Here is a 25,077-nt window from a genome sequence, read left to right as displayed (position 1 = left end):
TCTGAAGGCATTTAAAGATTTTATTATTTCCTTTCCCCTTCTTGACAAATGACCAGCATACATCCTCACCAGGAACTATTTCCATGGACACGAAGTGGACTTAAAACTGCAGGCATCAAACTGCCTGCAAACCCAAGCAAGTTTGTGGGTTCACGTGGGAAGGTTTTATTTTCTCCTATCAAGAATATAATCTTTGTGGGGCATGGTTATGCAGCAGATTAAGAAACGGGCAGTTCATATTTGCGTACTACAGAGTTTTAAGAGACATCATTTCAGTCAAGCCTCTTCCTGGGGAGTCTTCACTCCTCCTTACCAAAAACGGTCAATACTTCGGAGCTTTGAGAACAGTTATAATGGAAAAGTTTATTTCACTACGCAAGTCTCCAAGTGCTGGAAAACTAGGAATGTCAGCTGTTTTCCAGAGGCAGACTATCCTGTGTTCTCCCCTATCTTGTCAGATTAAGAGCCTTTTCTCATGCAAGCCCCCAGAGAAAGCAAGAACAAAAGTTAGGACTTCCATGGTATGCCAGTGGCTACCCGTTAATAATTTCTTGTGCTTTTGACTAGGAAATTGTTATGTTTCTACTGGTTTATACTTAATCTACTCCAAAATCTTGTTTCCTGTGTCTGTCCACCTCAGCCACAGGTTGCTCTTTTCAAATAAAAGGGGTTTCAGCGCAGCTTTCACAAGCAATGTAATGACAGAAGGAAACACACAGAGCAGAACACATCACCAAATTTTTAAAGATATAAAATTCAATACTAACCCATCTAGCAGATAAGTCCTGTAGAATGTGAAGATCCAAACATCAGGCAGCAGGACAGAGACAAGACAGTAAGAGAGGGACAAAGATTTGGGTGGGAAGCAAACATCAAAAAGTTAAAAATCGTATTTATATTTCATTGTTTCATGAAGACACATACAGAACTAGCTGTAAACACACAGAGACAGAGAATCACAGGATTACATGAGAACAGAACTCACCTCCTCTGAACCACAACCAGAGTGCGTCAGAATTGGCTAGCAGCACTGTCTGAGCACGGTTACCTCTGTTTTCTAGAAACATGCTCTTCAGTTCACTGCAATTCTCGACCTTAACATTTTTTATTTCTAACGCAGTTGTTAAATCTTTACTCCCTAGGCAAGGATATTATTAGACAGCACCCCCAGCAAGTGTTTACAAAGTAGTCTTACGCTTTTTTCACAGCTTCTTTCTCTACTGAAATTCTAGCGAGATTTCTAATACAGAAGGAGCATTAACAGAAACGCCACTGGCACTTCACAGAGTCTGCTTCTCGCTATGTGCTCCCCATCCCCCCAGCTGTACTTCAGACTAGTTCAGGAATAACTGGAGAAGAGTGAAGTCCTGGATAACTGGAATTACTGCAGGAAAATGAATTCAGAAGCAGAAACATTTTTCAAGTCTGGTGTTTCAGGGCTTTCCTCTTCCCTGTGGCTAACAGGGCCTCCCTCAAATCCCAACTGCAGGAAATGAACGAGTCCTGAATAGCTGTTTTTCAGCAGGAGACATTTACAACTTAGACAGACCGAAGAGCTGTAGGACAGATACAAATATTAGCTGAGGAATTCTTTAAGGGCAGCTCCTGGGAAGACAAACTGTACCTGGTCTCCTGAATCCACTGATGGAAAGCATTAGCATGCTGAGCAAATTCCTGGCGCAGTTTGTCATTTTCTTCCTGCCTTCGCTGTTCCTTCTGCAGCTCCAATTCACGTTCCTGAGAAATGAACAAAATTAATTTCAAACAGAGAAATAACGTGATTGTCCTCATCCTGTAATAAAAAACAAAAACCAAGAGCTGCATACCAGCATGGTTCTGAAGCTCAAAACAAGACCGAGGGCTCAAAGAGTGTCCTGGATATCTAGACAAAATCATCTAAGATGACAACACAGAACATTCCTACTGAAGCCTTGAGAACTGGAATTGAACCAGCAGTTACTTTTCTGCATAGCATGGACATTAAATATTTTATAGTTAGGAAGCGAGGGATGTGTCCTTTGTCTTTTGAAAGACTGCAAATGGAAGACCTTAAAAACAAGTTTATAGCTAATGGAATTTTTTCTTTGCTCCCAAGTTTTGAGATATTTCCATCTGTAGTATAGTGACAAACTCTTGTACTGATTATCTTGGAGGACAACTTCCAGGGAAGACTTGAAAGGTCGTAAACTATGAAAAGAGTCTCTCTGTCTCTGACTTGCCTTGATAATTTTCTGCAGATTCCTCCATGTTTCTTCAAGAGCCTCCATAGTAAACCAAGTATATGGGTTGGAGGCTACACGGAAGCTTTTGATCTGGCGATCAAGCTCTGCCAGCTGGTTGAAGTCAGCTTGGGCAGAACTAAGTGAAGAACGGAAAGCATCATGAGCTTCTCGCAGTGCTTTGATTTCTTCCAGCGAGTTACAGCGCACAGGATCTGTCAGGTCCTCTTCAGCATTCTCAAACCAACTGTTGAAGGCAGACGCCTTCTTTGCAAAAGTCAGGAACAGATCCTCAACCTTGAAAAGAGAAAACAATCCAGTTGTCCAGTTCAGCTATGCAGTAATGCAAATATTCTATATGAGTTGATCTGGAATTAACATGCATCAATGACCGTTTGCCTTCACTACTTATTTCTTGCAAACGTCTAAAAACTTCTTATGACAAGTCTCCAGGACCTCCATAATCATTAGCTGCAAATGAAAAAGCTGCAGAAGTTGCAAGCGTTGTATGTTTTTTTCCAAAGAGAACAATTAGGTTTTTGTAGCCCCATGGTTTGGCCACTTACCTTTCTGAAATGCTCCTGAGCCTCCAAGAGTTTCTTTTTCCTGGCAGCAGAATTAGCAAGTAGCTGATTCCAGCGTTTCATCAGGGAAGCATGCCGAGCCTCAATGGCCTTTGACTGGATATGTTTGGCTGCTAGTAGCTGGTCTTTCAGAGCAGTGATGTTTGCAATTCCCTCCTGCTGGAAAGCCTGAAGTCCAGCATCAAAAGTTTCCTGAAGCATTAAAAAAAAAAAAAAAAAGAACAAAATATTTTAGATTGTATTTTTATTTAACCATTCTGATATCCTGCATATATTTCAAACATAAATACCAGATCCTTGTGTATTGCAGAAGCATTTACTTGTTCTCTCCATCACTTAGGGGGTGGAAGCAGCATTGACACTAACCTGTTTGGTGAGTAGAGTTTGCACAGAAGAGAGGTCACGTCCATAATCATCTGTCTTCAGACTGTTTTCCTTCTCACCTGAAAAATGAAACAAATTTATTAAAAATGTCAATGTCTCTATCTCAAACATTCCCTCTATTCCAAATCAGGTTACCTCAAAAGCATAAATTGGGTATAGCACTGCTGATTACTTTGGGTTTAGGTCTGCTTGTTACAACAGCAAGCGAGAAGGTATTTGAAGTCTTTTGAAATGAAAGAGCATTTCAAATTTCTTTGTGACAGGGTACTGTGCCCCAGTACAGAACATACCTATCCATGACTCCACTACATCTGCTTTCCAGTTGAACTGGAGGAAGGCAGAGTTCTCATCCAATTTGGCTTTCCTCTGAGCTGCTGCTTTCTCCAGATCTGACACTTTGCCTCTGAGGCCCTTCATCTTGGCAGTGATGTTCTCCTCATGGTGATTGTTCTATATGACAAGAGGGGGAAAAAAAAAAAAATACACACCATATGACCTTAAGGTCTTCCAAGGCATCCAGTAAGTTGGTGACAGAGCAAGGACTTCAACTGAAAGATTTTGTCTGAGAAATAGCTTTGAAAGCAGCTTAATTGCTGCCGCAAAAAATGAGTAAGAGCTCTTTTCAGAGAGATGACAAATCAGTCCTCAGAGAAGAGTAAGTCTTCTTTGACATGAAAATGTCCTGAGTAGCCTTTGAAGGTTTTTCTTTACCAGTTTATGCTCACCTTTTTAATGAGATCCTCTCCATTAGCACAAACATCATTCACTCTGTCTTTGTGGACAGTAAAATCAGTCTCAAATGCTTCATGCTTTTTCAGCAAGCCCTGCAAATACAAGACACAATCACTTTTAAAAATAATTTCTCACTACTTATTAAAAATAAAAAACAAAAATAATTTATTGTTATAAATCAGCTAGCGTAAACTTCTTCTAACAAAAACTATTAATCTTAGCTGGTTAGCACAACTTGCTGTTTTTCCGTGGACAAAAGGAGACTGATATTGACTTCCAATATAACTTCAGCCATTTGAATTAACCAGGATTGCCCATCAGAGGTCAAGAGATGCAAAGCTACACCAAATTGCAAGTAATTTCTACAGGAAATAACATACTTGGGATGCTTTTATAAAATGAATTCATGTTTTTTTACAACGTAGGCCTTCAAAAGGAACCAACAATAACCTCTAAATTGGAAAGACAGTAAAGAAAAGGTTCATTAAGCTCTAACCAACAATAATGCAACAAGAACAACAAAGAGGTGACAACTTTCTCCATACCTGGATAGCAGCAAGGGTGTCCCCATAATCCTCGCTGGCTACCAATGTCATCTTCTCATTGATCCAGGCTTCTTCTTCCTCAACATTTGCTACAAACTGCTGGTACTCCAGAGACTCCTCTAGACGCTGACCCCTATACAGGAAAAGAAAGGTTAAAATTAGTCAGAGTGTTGCTTTATGGCTTTTACATATAAGATGTAAAAACAAATTACAGCAGCAGAAAACCTAAGAATGTACAGAGACTGAACCCTAAACACACAATCATTCACACACCACTTCTCCAGCAGCAGACTGCAACGTCTACAGCTCTAGAGATTCACTAAGCCACAAAGCCTGCAGCTATTGAAGGATTAAAATGAATCATTTTCTCCCAACAGCTTCTATTCAAAAAAACATCCTGGTAGTGGATTAAAGCCAGTTAATTTCAAGTCTATGGCTTCCAACTGGTGCAAGAAAAGGCTAAACACAGCATACCTCAAAAAAAGACTCATGTTTCTACTGAGGAACATTATCACTAAAACTCTTTTCAATTGTCTCCAAGAGTCTGTCGTCAGTGACATGTGCTATTACATCATATTACTGACTAATGATCCAAACCCTAAACCCCTGAAATTCAGTAAATCTGGTCATTACGAGTCCATGTAGCTGTTTTAATTCATAGAATTTTACAAAAACATGTCTCACACACCGAGCAGCTGCCAACTGTTTTAGCTCTTTCCAGTGATCTACAAACTGAGCCAGTCTCTGCTGTATCTCCTCCTTTCCAATTGTGTTATCATCTGAAAGCTTCTTACCAGTGTCTAGAACACCCTGCAAAGCAGAGAAACACAGTTAGTGGAACATCACTTGCTCTCACACATTCTTTTTGGATTCCAGCAAACCTATTGCTGGCTTTCACATTTGCCAGAAGCAAGAAAGACACTGCTTATAGAAAAATCTGTCAAGGAGAGAGGCATCTACCTGGATAGCAGGTTCATGGGCAGCTAATTCTGCTTCTAAGCGCTTGTGTTTTTTCCTAAGGTTCTGCACACCGGTTAGGTCTCTGCCGTAGTCCTCTGAGCTAACCAACAGCTTCTTCTCTCTAAATTCAAGAGAGAAGAGAGAAAGATAAAATTTGAAAATTACTTCCATTGGTCAAACCTGACAAAAGAAAAAAACCCAAACCAAAACCACTGCAAATAAGGAGATGTTCCTCATAGCACAAAAATCTTGGATGTAAAAAATTGTCTGCGTGAGTTATCAGCAAACAGCAGCTAGCTCCTGGCAGCACATTCAGGAGTAATGTGGGGGGGAAAGAAAGAAGGTGACAGAGGGCCTATCATTTCTCTCTGAAGGACAGAGCTTCTCTTTCCTGTTTTCTTTCCAAGAAGATAGATACCTTTTGTAAAGTTTACCTGCTGTTGTCCAATTTTATTTTTTTATTTTACAAGCATGACCAAAAAAGTGCTCTAATTTAAATGATTTCAGTCAGGCTCACTTCTTCCCTTCTCCCAAGATACTAACACCAATATGGAAGGAGCATTTGATTAATTACTACAACTGGCTAGAACAAAAAAAAAGTACTTCAGACTGAAAAAGTAAGGTTTGAATTTTTGTTAGGAACTTTCCCAAAAAGAGTAACCCCAAATTTCAGTTATCTGGTCCAGGTCTAAACAGCATTACTTTTTCCAGTACAGAGCTTCCCTTCTTGGGGTTTGACCAAAGAAAATTGTAGATAAGAAGCCACACCCAAGCTAGTGCTGAAGCCATTTTGAATATAGTTTTCCTTGACTGGGGGGCAAAGGTGATTTCTTGTAGAGACACATACTTGTGGAAACAGCAAGTTATAAAACCATACTACAGACTATGAATGTTGCTAGGAAGCTGGCAGTGAGCACGTGGCCCCACGCCAGAGCCTAGAACTTCCAAAATACACACTTGATCCAGGACTCCTCATCATCCATATCACGGAAAAACTGATGCAAACGATGGGACTCGTTCAGCTTTGCACGGCGGGCAGCTGCCATACTCTTAATCCTCTGAAAGCGCCCATTAATGGTCTCACGTTTATCCTTTACTTGGGATGTATCAAAAGCACTGCTGGTCATCAAACTGTCAGCCTGACTGTTCAGGTCCTTCAGACGATCCTGGGAACGTGGATGAAAAAGCGTGTGAATTGCTTGGATCTCATTTCTGTTTGTTATGTCAGTATAAAAATCATAACCTGACTGCTGTGCAGAGTCACAGTTTTTACTAAGAAAACATGTTTCAACAAGTATACGACTGCAGCATGTATTGAAGTGGTATCTGTAGAATTTGCCGATTACTATGATTTATCTTCCAAAACTAAAAGAGAAAGCAATACCTCATGAGCAGATATATCAGCTTCCAGTAATTGGTGTTTCTTCAGAAGGTTGTTAACTGATGCCAAGTCCTTCCCATAGTCTTCAGATGCCAACAAAGCCTCCACCTGGGGGTGGGGAAGGAAAAACGGGATGGGGAACGAGTTGTGTTTTCACAAAACCCTTGAAATTATAGTGTCTTTAAAACTGTGCAAATTAATTATCTTCTCAAGTTTTCTACAGTGTGGATAAACCTTTGCCTCATCACCTGTTGAACTCCTAACAGATTCTATGCAAATATGCTTCTTTTCACCTTATTGTTTATAAATAACAACATAAAAACATCCACAAGATTTTTAGTCATAATAAAGATTTTTTCAAAATAAATCTAGACTTGCTCAAAGGTGGACTGTGCTCCACAACATCTAACATCAGCAAAGGGAATAAAAAATTAGAAAATCAAGTCTTGCAAGTAAATAATCCCAATCTCAGTTACCTCTGAAAGCCAGAAATCAAAGTCCTTGATTCCAGTATTGAAATTCTGTTGCTTATTGGCTTCTTTCAGTTTCTGACTCTTCTCTGCTGATTTCTGTACCAGGAATTGCCATTGGTCAGCCAGGGCAGCTAGGCGTGCCTGTTACAAAATGGAAAAGATAAATGCTACAAACGAAAAACATAAGTTCCGATAAATGCAAAACCAGAATAAAGTACAAGTTCGGCTCCTGATTCCAGATATGCAAATTACACAGTCACTACTTCATGCTGCCTAGCTTATAATTCAGTTCAACTTTTACATCCCGATCACAGGATCGGAAAACTTCTCACCCTTGAGAACAAAGCAGAGAGGGACACTCTCCTCCCCCAATTTTCCAAACACTTCTCAAAGCAAAAACTAAGCAAGTCTTTTAAGACTTGTTGTATCTACCTTCACAGCATCCTCACTGCCAGCACATGCTCCTCTTTCAATCAGAGAGTTCCCCATATCAATGACTCCGCGGATCCGATCTGCGTTGGCATGGAGCTCAGCTTCAAAGGCTTGGTGTTTCTGGTGTTTGCTCTGAATATGACAAAAGCAAAACTGTTAGAGACTGGACAAAGGGCTCCTAAATTGTTCTCATGGGCCAAGAGGAGAGCGCAAGAGTTATCTACAGACATAAAGAGGTTTCTATATAGTCTGAGCTAAAGAAGTTATCTCTCTCAGTAAGAATACTTATTGCTCACTCAAATAGTAACTCTCATTAATCTGAGTAATCATCAAGCTTTGACCTAGCAAAACTGTCCGTGAGCTGATACATACAACAACTCAGGCAACATCTGCTGCATTTTACAGATGCCCATGCACCATTCCTGGCATTAAGCTTAGCTGTTACTCAAGTAAAGCTTTCTCATTTTCAGTGCCATCACCTTTGAAAAGCAGCAGTTATACATACCCTAAGCAGAAGCACAGCAGATCATCCTTTCTACTCCTATAGTAATTTCACAAATTTCCTTTTCCCTTCCTAATTGATAGGTAATTAAGAGAAATCACTGCTGCAGCTGCTTTCTGCACAGTTTTGATATTAGTCAAAGTCATACCTGACCACATTATATATTAAAATCGTGAATTAACAACCATAAACTCTATAAAAATAACTGTGAATTATGTGTTAAAAAAAATACCTCTGCTGAGTTGAGAGCACCATGAGAACAATAGGAGCCTTGGTGTGGGAGGAAGTATGCAGTTCTCTCTCATATATACACTATCCATCCACCCACCAGGAAGGTAATAGCAGCACAAAAATGACAAGACAGAATTTACAAGTATTAACTGGAAATGCTAGTAACGTTGGACATGGGTATACAATGCCCCGAGAGAATGGAATGAAAGGAAACGTTAGACTAAAAATAAAAGATGGAAAATACTATAGCGCTGGCATGAGAAATTCTGCATGAACTGCTTTATTTTGGGAACTGTTAATCCTGAATGCTGAGATTATAAAAACATATCCTTCAGAGCTAGATTTACCAACATGTAAAATTCAATTAAAAAGCTGCCAATTGCATATCTCCATATAATTACCATGACAACAAATCCAAGACAAGCCTTTTTGGTTTAATATAAAATTCTCATTTTTTCAACTAAAAAAAAAAAAAAATTAATGTACCACAGCCTAAAGCGACAAATGACAATTCTTTCCTTTCTTACTCTAGTTAGCTTCCCCTTTCTTTGTTCTGTCTTCTCCTCCCCAATATCCTCATTTTACTCCACTTCTTGGATTCTTACAAGTCCTGTCAGCTTTCCATCTGGTACATATCTTCTTCTGGAGTGTTCCTTCTATATTATTCCCTTCTATGCCACTGCTGCAAGAACTAAGCTGTCCACATCTATCATTTTATTGAATCCTCCATCTTCAGCATTTGATTCTACAAACGCAAGCTAACAGAGTTGGCATTGTGTGTCATGTGTTAAAACATCACCACTCTAGATCCAGACAGGAGGATGACAGGCCCAATAGCCAAATTTCTGAAAAAGGAGGATAGAAACCCATTTTTCTGTGGGCTAACGCCTAAAAAACCCCACCAAACTACATCACTAACGCACCACAAATTAAACAGATCATGCAGAACACCTGCAAAACGAATACATAAATAAGTGATGCTGAATAGGCATTAACAAAAAAGCCACACCCATAACATGAAGATCAATAGCTGTACCTGGATGTAAGTCAAGAACTAATAGAAAACAAAGAGATTGCATGGACTGATGGATGGAGCAACAGACTGCAACCAGGCCTTGTGCTCACACATAAGCTATACAAAGAAAACAAGTTCACATACCAGGGCTAGTCCAAACTACTTACCAGCAGTTTGGAAAGCTATAAAACAGATTGAGAGAAGTAGTTCAGTGCATTCATACTACTTCACAAACCAGTATTAAAACATAAGAGGTAACTTTAATTAATTATTCCTTAATAGTGAAAAATAAATGAGACTTCACATTTTAGAACATAAGACAGAGATGAGACCCAAGAACTCGATTTCCTTATTATCTAGATGCTGGGAGAAAGACAGAATAGCTACTCGGGGGTTTCTTCAGGAAACTTCCTGCTGCAGATACCACATATCTTATTAATTATATGCATCAATAATTACCAAGTGAGTTCTATTTTGGGTCTCCTTTCATGCATAATGTAACTTCCATTTTCTCCTTGTTAAACGGAGACCATGTCCAACATGGTGTATAATTCTGTTATCACTGAACAAGAATTCCTGAGCATATTTTTTTCAAACCAGAGTATGCTTTGCAAAGTTAAAAATTGTATTTTGATTTTTGAGCTGAGAATCATAGTCACCTGGATATTTGTGGGATCCTTATATGACTCATCACTTGCAGTTTGGAGCTTTTCACTGATCCAAGCTTCTATTTCATCCACATCACGACTGAACTGCTGGAGTGTCTGAGATTCTCCTAGCTTCGATCTCTTTTCAATCATTTGAGCTTTCAGACGAAGCCACCTGTATGCAATTAAGTACACATGTTGAATCAAAAACTAGGACTGCACATGGCATCACATTTAACAGCTACAAAATGTTGCCAAAGAGCACTCTCTTTCAGTGAGTATCTGCATCTCGTCTAACAGGGCAATACTCACCTGTCCAGAACCTCATTGCGTCTGTTAGCAATGACTCCTTTTGCATAATGATCAGCAGAGATCAACTGGTCGGCAAAAGACTGTAAGACAGCAATTTTCTCTTCCTATTGAAAACAAGCCATAAATTACAACTGTGGTTCCTTAAAGTCAAGTGATGAGCAGGGTCTGCAACGGAACAACACTTTTTTTTCTTCTTTAAATATACATTATTGTAAATGTGACTCTATGAAGGAACTCTATCTTCTGCAGGACTGGGGAGTTCAACTTCAGAACATCTTTCACCTGTGGTGCTTAGGAAAAAAGTATCTTTTGGACTTTAAGCTACAGCAGTATGCTCTCTCAATAAAAGTAGGCAGCTTTCTCTTACAAGAAACTGAAAATACACCTTTTTCTGTTGTAAAAAAAGAAAGTAATTTCAAATCAGTAAGAGATTTACACAAATACTTGCCACTATTCCTACACTGTTTGTAGGCAGTGAAATACATCCCTATCTGCATTAGCCGCTTCTAAACTTCTGCAGCAGATCCCAAATGGCTGAATATTTAGAACTGAACTTTAGAAGCCATACATGGTAGTAACTTCTTTTGCTAATAATCCACATAAGAAAAACTACACTATTTTCCCCTTACTTCAGCTACACTCCTCACCTGGACATTGATTGCCTTATCAAAATCTTCATGTTTCTTGATGAGTGCCTCCACACTGTCTAAGGAGTCTCCTTTATCTTCTGTATTTAGGAAAGCCTCTCGGGCAGCCATCCAGTTTTCAGCTTGTTCACAGTCCCGATGAAACAGCTAGGGAGAAAAAACTCCAAAGCATGAGAAAGACAGACAAGAGCACTGCTCGTCACTATAAAAGAATAAACTTTCTTACGAAAAGAGGAATTATTTTTCTTTTTAGAAATGCAGCAAAATACCTGTAGCTCTAGGCACTGGTCTAGCATCATTCTGCGCTGAACCCAGGCCTTCTCTAGGTCTGTCCGTTCTTGTTCTAGAATATCCAGTTTCTCCTTGATCTCTGGGCTGGCATAGTGTCCATGAGCCAGAAGTTGTTGTCCAAACTGTTCAAATGCCTGGAAAGTGCCCGCCCTTGCATCTATTTCAGTGCGGTGTTCCTGCAAGGTACAGCGATGTGTGATTAAATAAATAGATGGCAGAGCTTGGACTGATCTGTTTTTGGAACTCTAAATGGAAAGTGTCAGAGAAAGAAACATTTTTTGATGTTTATGATACACACTTATCTTTCCCATACCTGGTGCCTTTCCAGTAAAGCTTCAGCTCCAGTCACATCCTTTGCAAGTTCATCTGAGGAGACCAGGCCCCGGATTCCATTGATCCAAGACATAAGGTCCCTGTGAACACACATTAAGAGAGAATTTTTCCCTCCCTCCATTGAAATAAGTCAGAACAGGAAAAACAGTCCTTTTTTGAACCCTCCCCAGAAATATTCCTGTGGAACAGTAAGCCATATATACTTCACTAATAAGATACCAGACAGACAAATTGGGCAGGGCCGGGGGGAATAGCATCTTTACCTGAAGTCACTGAGGAAACGCTGCAAGTCGTGAGAGTCTCCAAGCTTCTCTTTGCGCTGGTCAGCACGTTTTCCCAGACTACTCCAAGCCTGATTCAATTCAGTACATTTTTCTTGGAGGTCTTCAGCAGATTCTGGATGTGACTGGATCAGACGCTGGGCAGTTTCACCAAGAGAATTCACCTAGAATTAGAGAAAGGGAAATAAACACAATGGAGACAAAAAGAATCTTTTCTATAGTTCAATCATTTCTGCTAGATAAAAAGAAAGCTTTTGGTTTTGTCCTCCTCACAACCTCACCTTGTCTCCAAGAGCTGCCAAGTCTCTCTCAAAGCCTTCATGTTTGCGCTGCAGAGCCTGCACGCTGGCCAAGTCGTGTCCATAGTTGTCTGTATTTAACGCTTGATTCTTCTCCTCTATCCATTCTTTCGTTTCATCAGCATCTCTGATTTGAGTGAAGGGAAGGCAAAAAGAGAATTAAAATGGAGGTCATACTAGGATCTCTGATACCTAGCAGGTCACCGATTTCCTGAGAAGCTCAAGTAGTTGATGGTTCTATTAAATTATTTCCCAAGATGACACAAGGGAACTTTGGCAAAATAGGACAGTAGTCCAGATCTCCCAAGCCCGCAGCAATTCCACGCTTTTTATGTTAACAAGTCTTTCTTTTTCTAGGAAGAATATAAAGAATTCTTGTTGGACCACCAGTGGTCCAACTTCCACTGAACAAGCTGGGGATTGAAGTGCAATTTGTTTAGAATAGGTCCCACCGTGTTTTAGAACTCTTACAGATGAAGGATTTTACTGAATTAAGACCAAATATGATAGAAACACCCCACCTGTGGAATCTCTGGACTTCATGAGCACTGCCCAACAGCTGGCTTCGCTCCTCTGCTAACTGCTGCAGAGACCTCCAGCGTTCATTCAGTTCCTGCAAAACAAACAAGAAATCCCACTGGTATTGCAGACCAGTTTTATAGCATTTCTGTTTAAACAAGAAACTCTCATGCTGGACCCACTGAAACTTTGTGATAGCAAATAGAAAACTTTAGTATCCAGTACCACTTTGTTCACTATGCTTATCTGCACCTTCTTCATTCTGCTGACATTTGCAAAGATGCCAACAACCCCTTCTTCATCTCCATTTTTATACTGAGAATACTGATAGCAATGCTGGAAGATTACTTTCTTTTACAGTATATAAACTTCATCAAGCAGTCAGTAAGATAAATGAAAAGTCAAGACTGGCCTTTCACTACAGGTGAAGGTTACTATGTTCTGCTTAATTCCAGAAGCATGCACAAATTCAAGTAGCCTAGTTACATAAAATCATTTTAAGGGTTTCTCCTGAGATGGAAAACCAAATGATTTTATGTATATAGTAAGATATTGATGTAACCTGAGAAGTAAGTGCTGTCTATGTCAATACTTCTTTCAATAAATTCATTCAAAAGGGTTTATAAAGAATAATGAAAGACAAAGACTATGGAAAGGGAAGGTAAAACAATGTTCTCAGCTTTTAAAATAGCTCGGAAAAAGTTGGATTATTACCTTGATTGAGTTAAAGGTTGCCACTGTGTGTACCATCAAACGTGCAGACTGTATGAAAAGGCAGAAATAAAAAAAATGTAGCATTAAAGTCAAGTCTAACCAATCAGAGCCAAAATCAGACTAAAAAAACCCCTCCTTAAAAATCCATAATGAGTTGGCCCACGTCAAAAATACAGACTTTGTAAAATACAACTCTACACAATGCAGGAAGAGACACACCCTAGATTTTAAAGGTTTCAATGAAAACTGTTTAATTCTTTAACTTTTATCTACTTCTTTAGAACAGTGTTTTGAATATACTATTGTTTAAGATGAAAGAGAGAAGCAAACAGTAAGAAAATCAAGGCAAGTAAATTACAAAAGCAACTAAGAATAACTAGTTGCAATACCCAAAGTATTGTAGATCAGAGTAAGAATAGTTAGAAATTTACAAGTGAGTACTATCATGTTAGTGTAAAATTGAAACAAATAATAATAGTCTTAATAAGGACAGATGAGAGAAAATGTAAATTCAACATTCAATAAGTGAATAATAAAAAAAAAAAAAACCCCACAACAAACCCCTAGTCAAGGGGACAGAAAAAAAATCATCACCCAAATGGTTTAACTCTTGGCTGAGTTTTTGGCAAAATCAGCTTAGCAGTTAATTCAGATATTTCTAGAACATCATCAAAATTGCTGAAGGCTAATTAAAAAAACGACAACCAATTCCCTCAAACATGCAATCTACTTTTCTGACAATGATGGGTTACTTGCAAAGTTCATCCCTTTGCAGATACACACAGAGAAGAACTTATAGTTTGCTAAGTTACTGTGAGACTCTTAGGATTCAACGTACATGTGTACAATCTGAAAAAAAAATTTTAAAAATCACCAATTCTTGTTGACATGGCTGCATTTTTTACAATGCTGTCGAAATACTGTATACTTATCTGGTTTTCCCACATTCACACAACTTAAAAGATGTACAAGCAGCTTTAAGCTTAAGAGGGTGGATGTAAGACATGAAACATGGGAATGAAATACTAGAGAAAAGCATGATGTTGGATAACGTCAAAAATACTCAAGATATTTTTGTGCATCAAGCAGGCGATAGCTATTCCACTGTAATCCACTAATGAATGGAGAAAGGCTTCTTCTAACCATTGTGGAAAATGAGCTAGAGACAAATAATGGAAGAAAAAGATACTGCTATACACATACAACATATTCCTTACTAAAGGAATATTGACAGAAATGGCTTTGACTTTCAGGAATAAAAACATTTCTTTCTGCTGGCTACATAAAAAAAGAACTCATGCTAAGTGAACAGGAACTATTTTGCATCTAGTGGCCATGTAATACCTAAAAACATTGGTATAAAAACTGGAATCGGTCTTATATAGCACAAGCTCAAAACAAAACGGAGTTTCACAGCAGAGAGGTAAAAAACGGACTGTCAGCAATTTCTACTGCTAGAGCAATTCTGTTGGAAAAAACCTCTCTCAATTATTCTCATAATCATACCTGCAAATAGAAAGCTGACATAGTTACTTGACTTTGCCTAGATGGCTTTTATTTTTAAAACAAATAGTACCTATACGACATTTTTATATATTGAGAGAATCTGTATGCAAGTATATGAAGGCAAATTCCTGCTGAATGCTCAACAAGTTTTTGTAACGTGCTTGTTGAAGTAAACAAAGTGAAATGAAAGTAACTAACTCTAAATCAATACTAATCCAAACACTTGCTGAGACTATGACACCATTAAAATCACTTTGTCAACAGCCTTTAAAAAAAGGGGGGAAATAAAAAAAAAGAAAAAAGGGCATGTGAGAAGGTGTACGGTCTAAAAAAGATGATGTGCTGTATTTTTTGTTTTACTTTCCTGTTGTGTGCTACTAAGTAATGACACCTACCTTCCAAGGAGAGGCTGTCTTAGAATCAGTTTCATCCTGTTTGAAAATGTGAAGAAACAGCTTTAAATAGGAAGCAAAATCTAAAACTATCAGAATATACTAAAAATCTTTGAAAGTTCTCCATGTTCAATCCTTAACAGAGTACATCAATTTTTACAAGTATTTGCGTCATTTGGGGTTATCCTGCTCTGCATTGATTTGTGGTGTGGGGTAAGACACTCAGGAAATCAATGGATCGAAGACAAGATAATCTTTTTATGTCCACTCAAAGTCATTATTGAGTTCCTTCATGGAAATGGACTACAATTATGGCTGAACTTCTACTTGTACATCCCAAACCTGTTATAATTGCTACACTATCTCAGCAATTAACACTTACCCTGGGCATCATACCATAGACTTCCTGCAAAGGAAAAAGGACAAAGAGAAACAACTTGTTATTTTCTAACAGAAAGAAGGTTTTTACTGTTTCTGAGACAGGGAAGATAGCAGGAGATATGCTTCCACCCTTCTTCTACAAATTGGTTACCAGCACATCATTAAGTCAAACAGTGCTCGCACAACCTAAACGTATAGCAGAAATGGGAGTTTGAGTACTCAGCCGTCTACTACAACACATCATCTTTGAACTCATAAAATAAACAAGCTGCTTCAATACTCTGTTGGCACCGGATAAAATTATTTACAGAAATAGCACAAGTATGTGAAAAGCTTGGGGGGGCGGGGGAGGAATCGGTATATTACTAAAAAAACAAAACAGAAAACCCACAAAATCCCTCCCTCTGCAAGTTGAGCTCTATTTTATTTCTCTTTTCCCCTAGCATTCTTCACCATTTTTCCTGCAAAGAAATGAAGGCTGAAATTTCAAATTTATATGAAGTAAAACTAATGCATGGATTCTCCATGACTTTTAATGCTATTTTAAAGACTTTCCATACCTAAAAAAAAAAGAAAAAAGCTCTAGGTGGTGTAATTTGCTATAGCACTGTTTAAAAAGAAACAATTCAAAGGGTACCCTTGTGATAGCCACGCTACAGAACAGGCATTAAGTATCTCTGGTTAGAATACCAGTATTATCAGACCAGAGAGCAAAAATGAACAGCTAGAATCTTGCAATAACAAAGTGGAAGACAACAGACAAAACAAAGGAAGAAAGCCTCCTGCTTCTCAAGAGGATTAGACTGTGTGAGAAAAAAAGTGGACCTGTTGCTGTACTGCTTGCACTTCATCTGCCATCAACCCTTCTGACTCCAGGTCATTCGCAACCTTGTTTATGTCCTTCAGACGTGACTCATTAGCTTTTAAATCCTGCACAGAACAGTAAAATATCACAGCATTAACATTCACACAAGCAAAACATGTGGAACAAGTTGGCACACCAGGGGTGCCAAAAAGTACACGGTTTGTAAACAGCAGGAATTCAGCACACTTGACCTTTACAGTTACCAGCAAATATACAATGCGTGAGAGTCTATGCCAAGAAACCCCAGCTGCCAGTGCCAAGCGTCAATGGAATAAAGAAACACACTATCCGTACACAAAGTTAATTAACAATCAGGAATGGAATACACTTTTAAACTGTCAGGTATACAACATTACCAACATGAAGATCAAAAGCTATCATCCACATTACTGCATGAATAAGCTAAAAGGCCAACTCAAAAAGTTATTTTACACTTATACGCTTCCAACCAGACTGACAGAGCTTTCTATAAAGCAGAAAGGGAACCTCGTTACTAAATTAGTAGTGGAGAACTTGCACTTAAAATTTAACAGGTGACACATTTTCATTTCAACCATCAGCTTATTTTCAAAGAACCCAAATCCAGTAACTGCTATCATCTTCTCACCTACAGCATTACATTGGCTCAAATTGTTTGTTAGCCAACTTTCAAGCTGTAAACATGACAATGTCCTCAGAACTGTTGAATCACTGTCTTTTCCAATGTATAAGGTCAGGCATCTTTTAGTGCTCAGTATCTTACCAAAGTAGACAGAATAAATATATCTGCCCAAGCAATTCTTTCACACCTCATGCAAAGGGAAAAAAAAAAACATTAAGTAGTGTTGCAAAAATTGGGAGAAAAAAAATAAAACCAAAAGGCTACCAGCATTTTGAAGCAGAGAATTATTTTTTCATATCTTGGGAAACACTCTACAGATGGAAATGAAAATGCATCTTTCCTTTCAACAAAAAGAAAGAGGAATAGCTTAACTGAAGGTTATGCTTTACACAAAACAAAATCCCTCCAAGGGTTGGCAGGTTCTATATTTGAATGTGTTGAAAGAGTTTCAGTTCTCTGGGAGCTGTGAAGCATGTAGCAACCTGGAGACTGTAACCAAACTGAAGACTTTTGAATGTGGGATTCTCTCCATCCTCACAAAAGAGAACAAAAAAATGCATATATACCTTTTTATTTCCAACCAAAGCTATGTTTCCTTCTCAACTATGCTCAGCTATGAAAACTTATACGGACATACGAACAGAAAACCTGAGGGTAGAGACGAAAACCAACACACATTATGCAACATTACAACATACCTTCTGAAAGTCATCAAATTTCTTCTGTAGCACCTCCACCTGCTCCAGATCAGCACCCACTTCCTCATTTGTCAGTGCAGCTTCCTTCTCATTGATCCACTGTTGAAGCTCATTAGCTTCACGGAAAAGCATAAATTTTTTGCAGCTTTTTTCTAGCATGCCTTTACGTTTTTCTCCCAGCTCAAGAAGAGAGTGATACCTGGAACAAGCAGAAAAGGAAAGCAGGGGGCAGTCAGATTGAACTGAGCAGCATCACAGTAATTTACCAAGTACAGGTTATCACCAAAGATGTGGGAAATCCCTGCAGCCTACACACTGTTGTTCTGCAGAATGATCTACTCGTATGTGCTTAGGTAAATGTAAACTGTACATGTTTCTCCTCTACGTGGATATGCACACCAAAATGAGATCCCTCACATGCAACACTTCACTGGGCAAAAGCAAACCCAAATCACAGGTTAGGTCAGGGTAGGCTCTTAAGCGACAGCAGCATTGCAGCGCAGGAATGACTCCATAGGGTCTCTTACTTTCTGAGAAGTATTTTCCTATAGTACATCAAGTTTGCCATCAGATTATTAAAATCTACTAGCCTCCCAGCTATTGGACATAAATGTCTTACCTAGCCATTATTCAGTGCAAAATCTGCTGAATGTTTTAAAAAAGGTATTATTTCTTTGATAATACAACTATATTCAACTGGGAAATCCATGAAACTCATTTCACATACACCATTTTTCTATCTGTGGAATTCCCAACAACATCAGTGAAATTAGCCCTCATTTACATTAGAATAAATGCAAAGTAAAACCTCTAAAATGTTTAAATTGGTTTGAATGGGCAAAAAACCTTGAAAGACCAGCCATTTATTTAAAACCACAAGGAAACTGATGTCTCCTATTTGATACCAGGTAACCAACTAGACACAGATGATCCTACGACCTTTCCCAAGCTATTGCTGAAAAAAGCCAACAGAAGTTTTACAGTCATTGATACTGAATTACAGACCTCTTTAGCAATGCATAATGCCTGTTTTCGAAGAACCTGCATTCAGAAAAGCCACACCCTTAACACCAATTCTTACTGTTACCCTGTATTACCTATGTATATTATCGTATATTACCTACGAATATCTCGTAAGACGAGATATTCTATCTGCACCTGGATGTTTTTTTATATCCTGAATCAGATTGTGCATTGGCCTACTGCAGTGACCAACAGCAGCAACTGATTCTCGTTATTAAGCCATGAGGATATCCACTGTGATGTTATTAAATCAAATAATGTAAGACACTGCTGAGATACCTGCAGGGTCCTCAAAGAGGGAAAGGGCAGCCTTACAATGTTTTCATTTCCCACCTTGGAACACACAGGCAAATACTCAGCAATTACACCTCCCAGCTTGAAGAGTTCAACGATGTAGGATTTTCCTAACCAATAACTCAGAGGTGACAAAGTATGTTGAAGAAAATCCCTGATACCCTGGGCTGTAACGTCTATATATCAAACTGATAATCAACATTAAGTCTTTCCATGGAAGCAGAGACTCTGGGGTTTCCTGTCTATCCTGGTTTAAGGCTGGATAGAAAGGAACTAAGAATCTTTCGTATTAGGTTTGAATGGAAACATTCTAACCTGACTTGAGGAAAACACGTTTTGAAGCCTGCCCCAACTGCAGATGTTTGCCTTGGCACACAATTTTAGGTATTAAATACTTGTGAAGCTCATAAAGGATCTGGGGCAAAATTCCTTTAGAAGCAGACCTTCCCTCAAAGTTGCTTTGCAACACTTCAGAGATTAACCTGATACTTTCCCTTTTGATTCTCAAGAAATATATTCTCTATGAAAAGACAGTCAGGCACAGCCAACGAACAATATTACTTTGTATCTCCCAGCAACTTTCAAGAACATAATGCAAACTTGGTATTTTTTCCAGGAGACTTGAATACAAGTTTGAAAATTACATTAATGTTATAATTTAAAAAAATCATCCTATATAAACAAACTAATGCTTTTTGACTACCCATCATGAATGTTACTTTAACTATGATAACCCCACCCTTCCCAAACTCCAAGGTATTCATATGTGATGTAATACAAACTAATATTTCTATCTGCACCTCAGAAAATGCAAGATACACTTTTTAAAGAAAACAGTCTAGATATCACTAAAGCCTCATTTGGTAAGCTAAATCAGCATAATGGAAAATAACATCATCAACCAATTTAGCAGCGCAGAGGTGACCAACAAGATAAGCAGCTGGCTGGATGGCTGGCTATAAAGAACACATGAAACACATACCACGACACTCATCTAAACTAAAATAATTCACATTGCAGAAATTGCTTCCTTCATGTCTCTTTGGAGCAGCTTTCCCAAAGAAAGAAACAAACAAAGGGAGAATGAACAGTGACAGTATGGAGACAGCATGGTTTAGAAAGGGCTAATCCTACTCACAGTTCTTCGACCTGTTTCATACGCAGAGATACACTGCCGACTTCCTTAGTTATGAGAGTCCTGCACAGACAGAGGGAGCACAGCAAATGCATGCAAAAAATTAGTCAGATTAACAAAAATAATGAAAGCAGCAGCTCCATCCATGGGTTGTCTGTGGTAGGAGATGGTTAAGAGTTCACATTTAAATGGAGAAAATTAGGTGTCATTCAGAAGCAAACAAAGCAAATCAGACCAGGAGTACAATTCACATAAAGAAACCTCAGCAGTACAGTTGAACTCTCTCTATAAGGTCTCCTCATTTCCTGATCATTGTGCCATGTGATTGTAAACTAAAGGGTGGTCCCCTCTCCTTGGCTCTAAAATAAAGCACCCCTGTTCTAGTTCTTAAAAGCAGCATGCAAACCCACAAAGTTACACATTATTAAAATCCTGAACAATGCGTCATAATTTTCCAGCATCCTTTCTTCTCACTGGTACAAACTTTTTTTTGTTTGGTTTTTTTGGAGGTTTTTGTGGGTGTTGGGTTTTTTTTTAAATTCTAGAGCTAAAGCTAGTAATTATTGCATGTCACTGTAATAACTGGTGACTCAAAACAACTGAGTGGGAAGAAATTCTCATGTAGAATGACAGTGTAGCTGTGCAAACAGATGGGAGTATGCATAAAACTTTCAGCTTTGGCTTCCAAGTGGCTTGATAAGATGAGCCAGTAGCTCACAGCTATCACCCACAGCCCTTGCTTGAACTAATCTACAACTACCATGTGCTTTAGGTCGTTACCAAGCAGCCATACAGTTTTCTCTATTTGCAATGGCACGTTTCTCTTTTAAAAAGGGGGGGGAAAAGAAGAAAGGAAAAAAAAAAAAAAAAGAGGGTGGCACATTTTAGCCCATGTAATGGAACAAATAATGGCACCATACTTCAGGAAAAAAAAAAGTCATGAGCTAGCACTAAAGTAGTCACAGCTCCTAAGGAGGTCACCTCCAGAGGCAGCCCTATATAGGGAGGGTACTGTACTTTATGTAACCAAATTTAAGAAAGCTTTTCAAAACAGATCACACATTAAGAAATGACAACTACAAATACAAGAGCTGCTTAGGACAGATATAACTCACAAACAAGTTTAAGTTGTTAGGTACAACAACAAAAGGAACACATAAAATACTGAAGTCAGACAGCAAGTTGAGCTCTAGTGTCATGAGTTTTACAGTTAAAAAATGGGAAAAGCAACACGAAAATCTAGAATAAGAATAAAACAACTCAATATGGTGCCCCTGGTAAAGGAGCCCCATGTTTTGCTCCAATTAATTACTCCCTAGTGTAAGAAGCATCAACCTAAACTTCTGGCATATGCGAGGCAAAGGCCAAGCCAGCAAATGCTGGATGGGTATCATATCTCATCAGTTAGATCTTACTGGTTGTCAATTTGCTCCTGTCGCAATGCTATGCTGCCTTGCTCTTCCAGGAGATTCTCTCGGGATGCAGACTGGGCAGGATCTAGTTTTTTCACATAGGCAGCTGGTACAAAGCCCTGACGGTCATTAACTTCAACCTTCCACCAGTCCTGGAAAGAAAGAAAGGAAGGGTAAAAAAAACCAAACCAAACCAAACAAAAAAAAAAGCATCCGCTATGAGGCAAGCACCAAACAAAGTATGCTGAGCAACTGAAAGCTGCAAATCAGAAGCTTCTGTTAACACAAGAAAACCACTGACGCTCACAACAGTTTGCTCTTTTTATGGAGATCATTTCAAACAAACTGTCTCTTGAAGACATCTAGGTCTTACTTCCATGTCTCCTCTTGTGTTTGGTCAAAAATTCCTCAAACAGTAGGGAATTAAGTTTTCTCACAGACTCATGCCCTATAGCATATGTTGTTCATCTGACTTCGAAAAGTTGGCAGCCATAGAGGAGTCAAGAGAATGAGCTGAAGAGGTATGTTAAAGTGCTGAATAGGAACATGGACTAAGTGTGCAGATTCTTTAACTTCTTTGAATGCTCTTATTAAAAAAAAACAAACCAAAACCGCTCCGCAGAACACACACCACCAAGTAAGCCAAGCAGCTCAGCAAACCAGACAGCAAGAGCATACCTTGTTGGTGCTGTTGAGTAAGGTGAGGACATCTCCCTTTTTCATAGTCACCTCCCGGGGACTCTTCTCTTGGTAATCATAGAGTGCCAGAACAAGCTCTTTTCCAGTTTCATCATCTGTGGGAGCAACTTGTTGCTAACAAAGGAGCACAAGAAAAATGAGTTGTTTATTACAATCAATGTAGTTGTCCTAAAAAATACTTCAGCCTTAGTTAAAGCTACTGTAGTGCCTTAAAATGATTCTTGTTGAAATAAATGTAATGCAGATAGACTTATTTTAGGTGCTGTCTGGGCTCAAACCTTGAAAACCACCACATTATACTGTTTTTTTCCAATGCAACACTGCTGCCTGTTACGATTATAAAAACAGACCACTAAATTTTTTGAGAAAATAAAGTACGGTCTGCAGTAAGATCTCAAAAACAAAAACTGTTATTAAGCCTTGTCTTTACCTTCTGCTGACCCAAGAATTTTAGCAACATGATCAGCATCTTTCCTTACCCTGCATGACTGGGCCTGTTCCCTTAACGCCTGTATGCTACTGCCGTAAGCAGAAAGATCAGACATCAAAGCTTCATGTTTCTTCAGAAGAGCCTGAAAGCGAATGATAAAAACATGTACACCTAGCCATTTTACAAGTACTACTCTGCTTAAAATATATACTTTGCTCCATACACAGGGAATGTGGGTTCTTCAGAGCTGCCAGTCTTGTGACTCTCATGAGAATAACTGCTTCTATTTATTCACAGGCTAGATAGTAGTCCAAATGCTTCTTGTGCTTTTTCTCTACCTTATCTCAGAGACATTCTTTTGTTCTGACCAGGAATACCAGTATCGCTCTGGAAATAGTGTTAAGTTTGAAAGAATGCCTTTAAACTGCACTTCATTTTGATGAAATGTCAGTCAGCAGTGTTTGGGATGTAGTGTTTGACCGCAGAACGATACTAGTAAAGTAACTCTAGACAAAAAATTACTTCCAGACCAATGAACTACTGAAAACCAGACTCATACTGAAATGCAACATCACATGAGGAATTTGCTGGTATTAGTCTCATTATACTTGACAAAAAAAACACCCTATGAAAGAGTGAATACAAATGTGAAGTTTCCTCGCAGTTGGTTTAATATACTGAACAGCAAAATTTCACGCGCATTAACTAAGACACAGGAAAAACTGTCATCTTTTGACTCCGAGCCAAAATTCAGCTTGATGCAAGAATTTTCTGCCTTTTTTCTTAAGAATCCTGAAATTAGCAGAACTCCTTATTTTTTTACTGCTGGACAAATCCTCGCTGTGTTTATGCAAAACTGATTCACACAACAATCTCAAATACCTCAGCAGAGTCTTCATCTTTTCCATAGTCTGTGCTGCCTACAATAGGCTCCTTTTCCCTCATCCAGGATTCTGCCTCATTAGCATCAGCAAAATACTGCTGAGCTTGCAGGGAATCCTCTAGGTCTTGTCGACGCTGAGATGCTTTAGCTTTCAGAGAGTCCCATTTTTGGTTTAGCTCGTTCAATTTGATTTTCACATCCTCAGCTGCAAAATGTCCTAGGTAACAAAAAGAGAGGGAACTGAAGGACTTAAGGAGACATAAATAATACACACGGAAAGATTACTTGTACTTCTCAAAAGTCACAGAAATTGGACCTGTTTAAACCTACGTAGCCTATTCTGACTAGAATAATGAAAGCACAACTCAGCTTGTCCTTTTGCCTCAGACTGGAAAACACTGTACCTGTCAATCAAACTGTACTAGGAATATTTGAATCATGAACAAAACAAGACACATCATAACATTTCTTCTCAATGATGAAACAGGAAAGGTCACCTCTTTCCAGTGGCAGAGTTTTGACAACAGACAAATATTATTTCAGACCTGCAATCTGAATCCTGGAATCAGGGAATTTTTTTTTTTTTTTAGCATTCTGGTGTTAAGAACACCCAGTCAGAAATAAAGGTACATATTTATCTAAAAGCAGGAATGACTTACTGTCTTTGTGGAGGATCATCTCTCACATCATGATTATGCATCTCAGATACAAGCCTTTAATAGATTTAAAAATGGAGACTAAATATCATAGGCACAAAGCTGTTGAATACAGGGCTCATATGTGTTTGTCAAGAGCAAATGGAGATCTGTGAAAATCACGACAGGTTCCCATCAAGGAATCTGTTTTTATTTTCAGGTGAAAGAATGACTAGAAGTTCATCTTGCTAGCAGGTACCTGTCTATTGCCTGGATAAAAACAGTCAGTGATTCTTAATTGTACAGGGCCAGAGAACAAAGTCCAGCACAAAGACTTGGATTTCTGAAAGAGGACGAGTTAAGAAAACATTGAGACGTACCCTCTTCCACCATAGCATTTCCCTTCTGTGTGACTGCTTTAATGCGGGGCTCATGGCCTGCAATTTCTGCCTGCAAAGCCTGGTGCTTCTTTAGCAGATTCTGAACACCAATTAAGTCCTTGCCTGAAAGATATAAAATAGTTAATCAGCTAATTTAGAGTCGCTAGACCACACAAAAATTTCAAGGAAGCTGCAACCAGTGCTAGACAAACTTGCAGAATAAGTACTATCACAACGAAGAC

The 25,077-nt window shown here is 38.7% G+C and overlaps 1 protein-coding gene across 9 annotated transcripts in view; it reads right to left on the bottom strand.

The window, feature by feature from the left end:
• Positions 1-25,077, bottom strand: part of SPTAN1 (spectrin alpha, non-erythrocytic 1) — a 52,954-nt gene that overhangs the window by 5,791 nt on the left and 22,086 nt on the right. For 3 of the 9 annotated variants that reach the window (XM_076355827.1, XM_076355824.1, XM_076355829.1), the window contains exons 18-51: positions 24,836-24,958; positions 23,820-24,037; positions 22,987-23,079; positions 22,487-22,621; positions 21,812-21,960; positions 20,400-20,459; positions 17,945-18,143; positions 16,606-16,710; positions 15,782-15,805; positions 15,403-15,438; positions 13,502-13,549; positions 12,790-12,881; positions 12,251-12,395; positions 11,952-12,133; positions 11,669-11,768; positions 11,334-11,531; positions 11,065-11,211; positions 10,418-10,521; positions 10,118-10,280; positions 9,626-9,640; positions 7,711-7,842; positions 7,282-7,419; positions 6,809-6,913; positions 6,382-6,590; positions 5,425-5,545; positions 5,153-5,274; positions 4,465-4,597; positions 3,913-4,011; positions 3,478-3,637; positions 3,170-3,246; positions 2,786-2,995; positions 2,220-2,516; positions 1,625-1,737; positions 768-785 (exon numbers count right to left, since the gene is read on the bottom strand). In XM_076355827.1, the coding sequence (XP_076211942.1) occupies positions 768-785; positions 1,625-1,737; positions 2,220-2,516; positions 2,786-2,995; positions 3,170-3,246; positions 3,478-3,637; positions 3,913-4,011; positions 4,465-4,597; positions 5,153-5,274; positions 5,425-5,545; positions 6,382-6,590; positions 6,809-6,913; positions 7,282-7,419; positions 7,711-7,842; positions 9,626-9,640; positions 10,118-10,280; positions 10,418-10,521; positions 11,065-11,211; positions 11,334-11,531; positions 11,669-11,768; positions 11,952-12,133; positions 12,251-12,395; positions 12,790-12,881; positions 13,502-13,549; positions 15,403-15,438; positions 15,782-15,805; positions 16,606-16,710; positions 17,945-18,143; positions 20,400-20,459; positions 21,812-21,960; positions 22,487-22,621; positions 22,987-23,079; positions 23,820-24,037; positions 24,836-24,958 (4,270 nt within the window). The remainder of the gene's footprint in view (positions 1-767; positions 786-1,624; positions 1,738-2,219; positions 2,517-2,785; positions 2,996-3,169; positions 3,247-3,477; positions 3,638-3,912; positions 4,012-4,464; positions 4,598-5,152; positions 5,275-5,424; positions 5,546-6,381; positions 6,591-6,808; positions 6,914-7,281; positions 7,420-7,710; positions 7,843-9,625; positions 9,641-10,117; positions 10,281-10,417; positions 10,522-11,064; positions 11,212-11,333; positions 11,532-11,668; positions 11,769-11,951; positions 12,134-12,250; positions 12,396-12,789; positions 12,882-13,501; positions 13,550-15,402; positions 15,439-15,781; positions 15,806-16,605; positions 16,711-17,944; positions 18,144-20,399; positions 20,460-21,811; positions 21,961-22,486; positions 22,622-22,986; positions 23,080-23,819; positions 24,038-24,835; positions 24,959-25,077) is intronic. The other 6 variants (XM_076355826.1, XM_076355831.1, XM_076355828.1 and 3 more) reach the window with 3 other exon arrangements.

Source organism: Aptenodytes patagonicus, chromosome 18 (genome assembly GCF_965638725.1).
Source record: "Aptenodytes patagonicus chromosome 18, bAptPat1.pri.cur, whole genome shotgun sequence".
Taxonomy (NCBI): Eukaryota; Metazoa; Chordata; class Aves; order Sphenisciformes; family Spheniscidae; genus Aptenodytes; species Aptenodytes patagonicus.
This window is presented reverse-complemented; position numbering and strand designations above follow the sequence as displayed.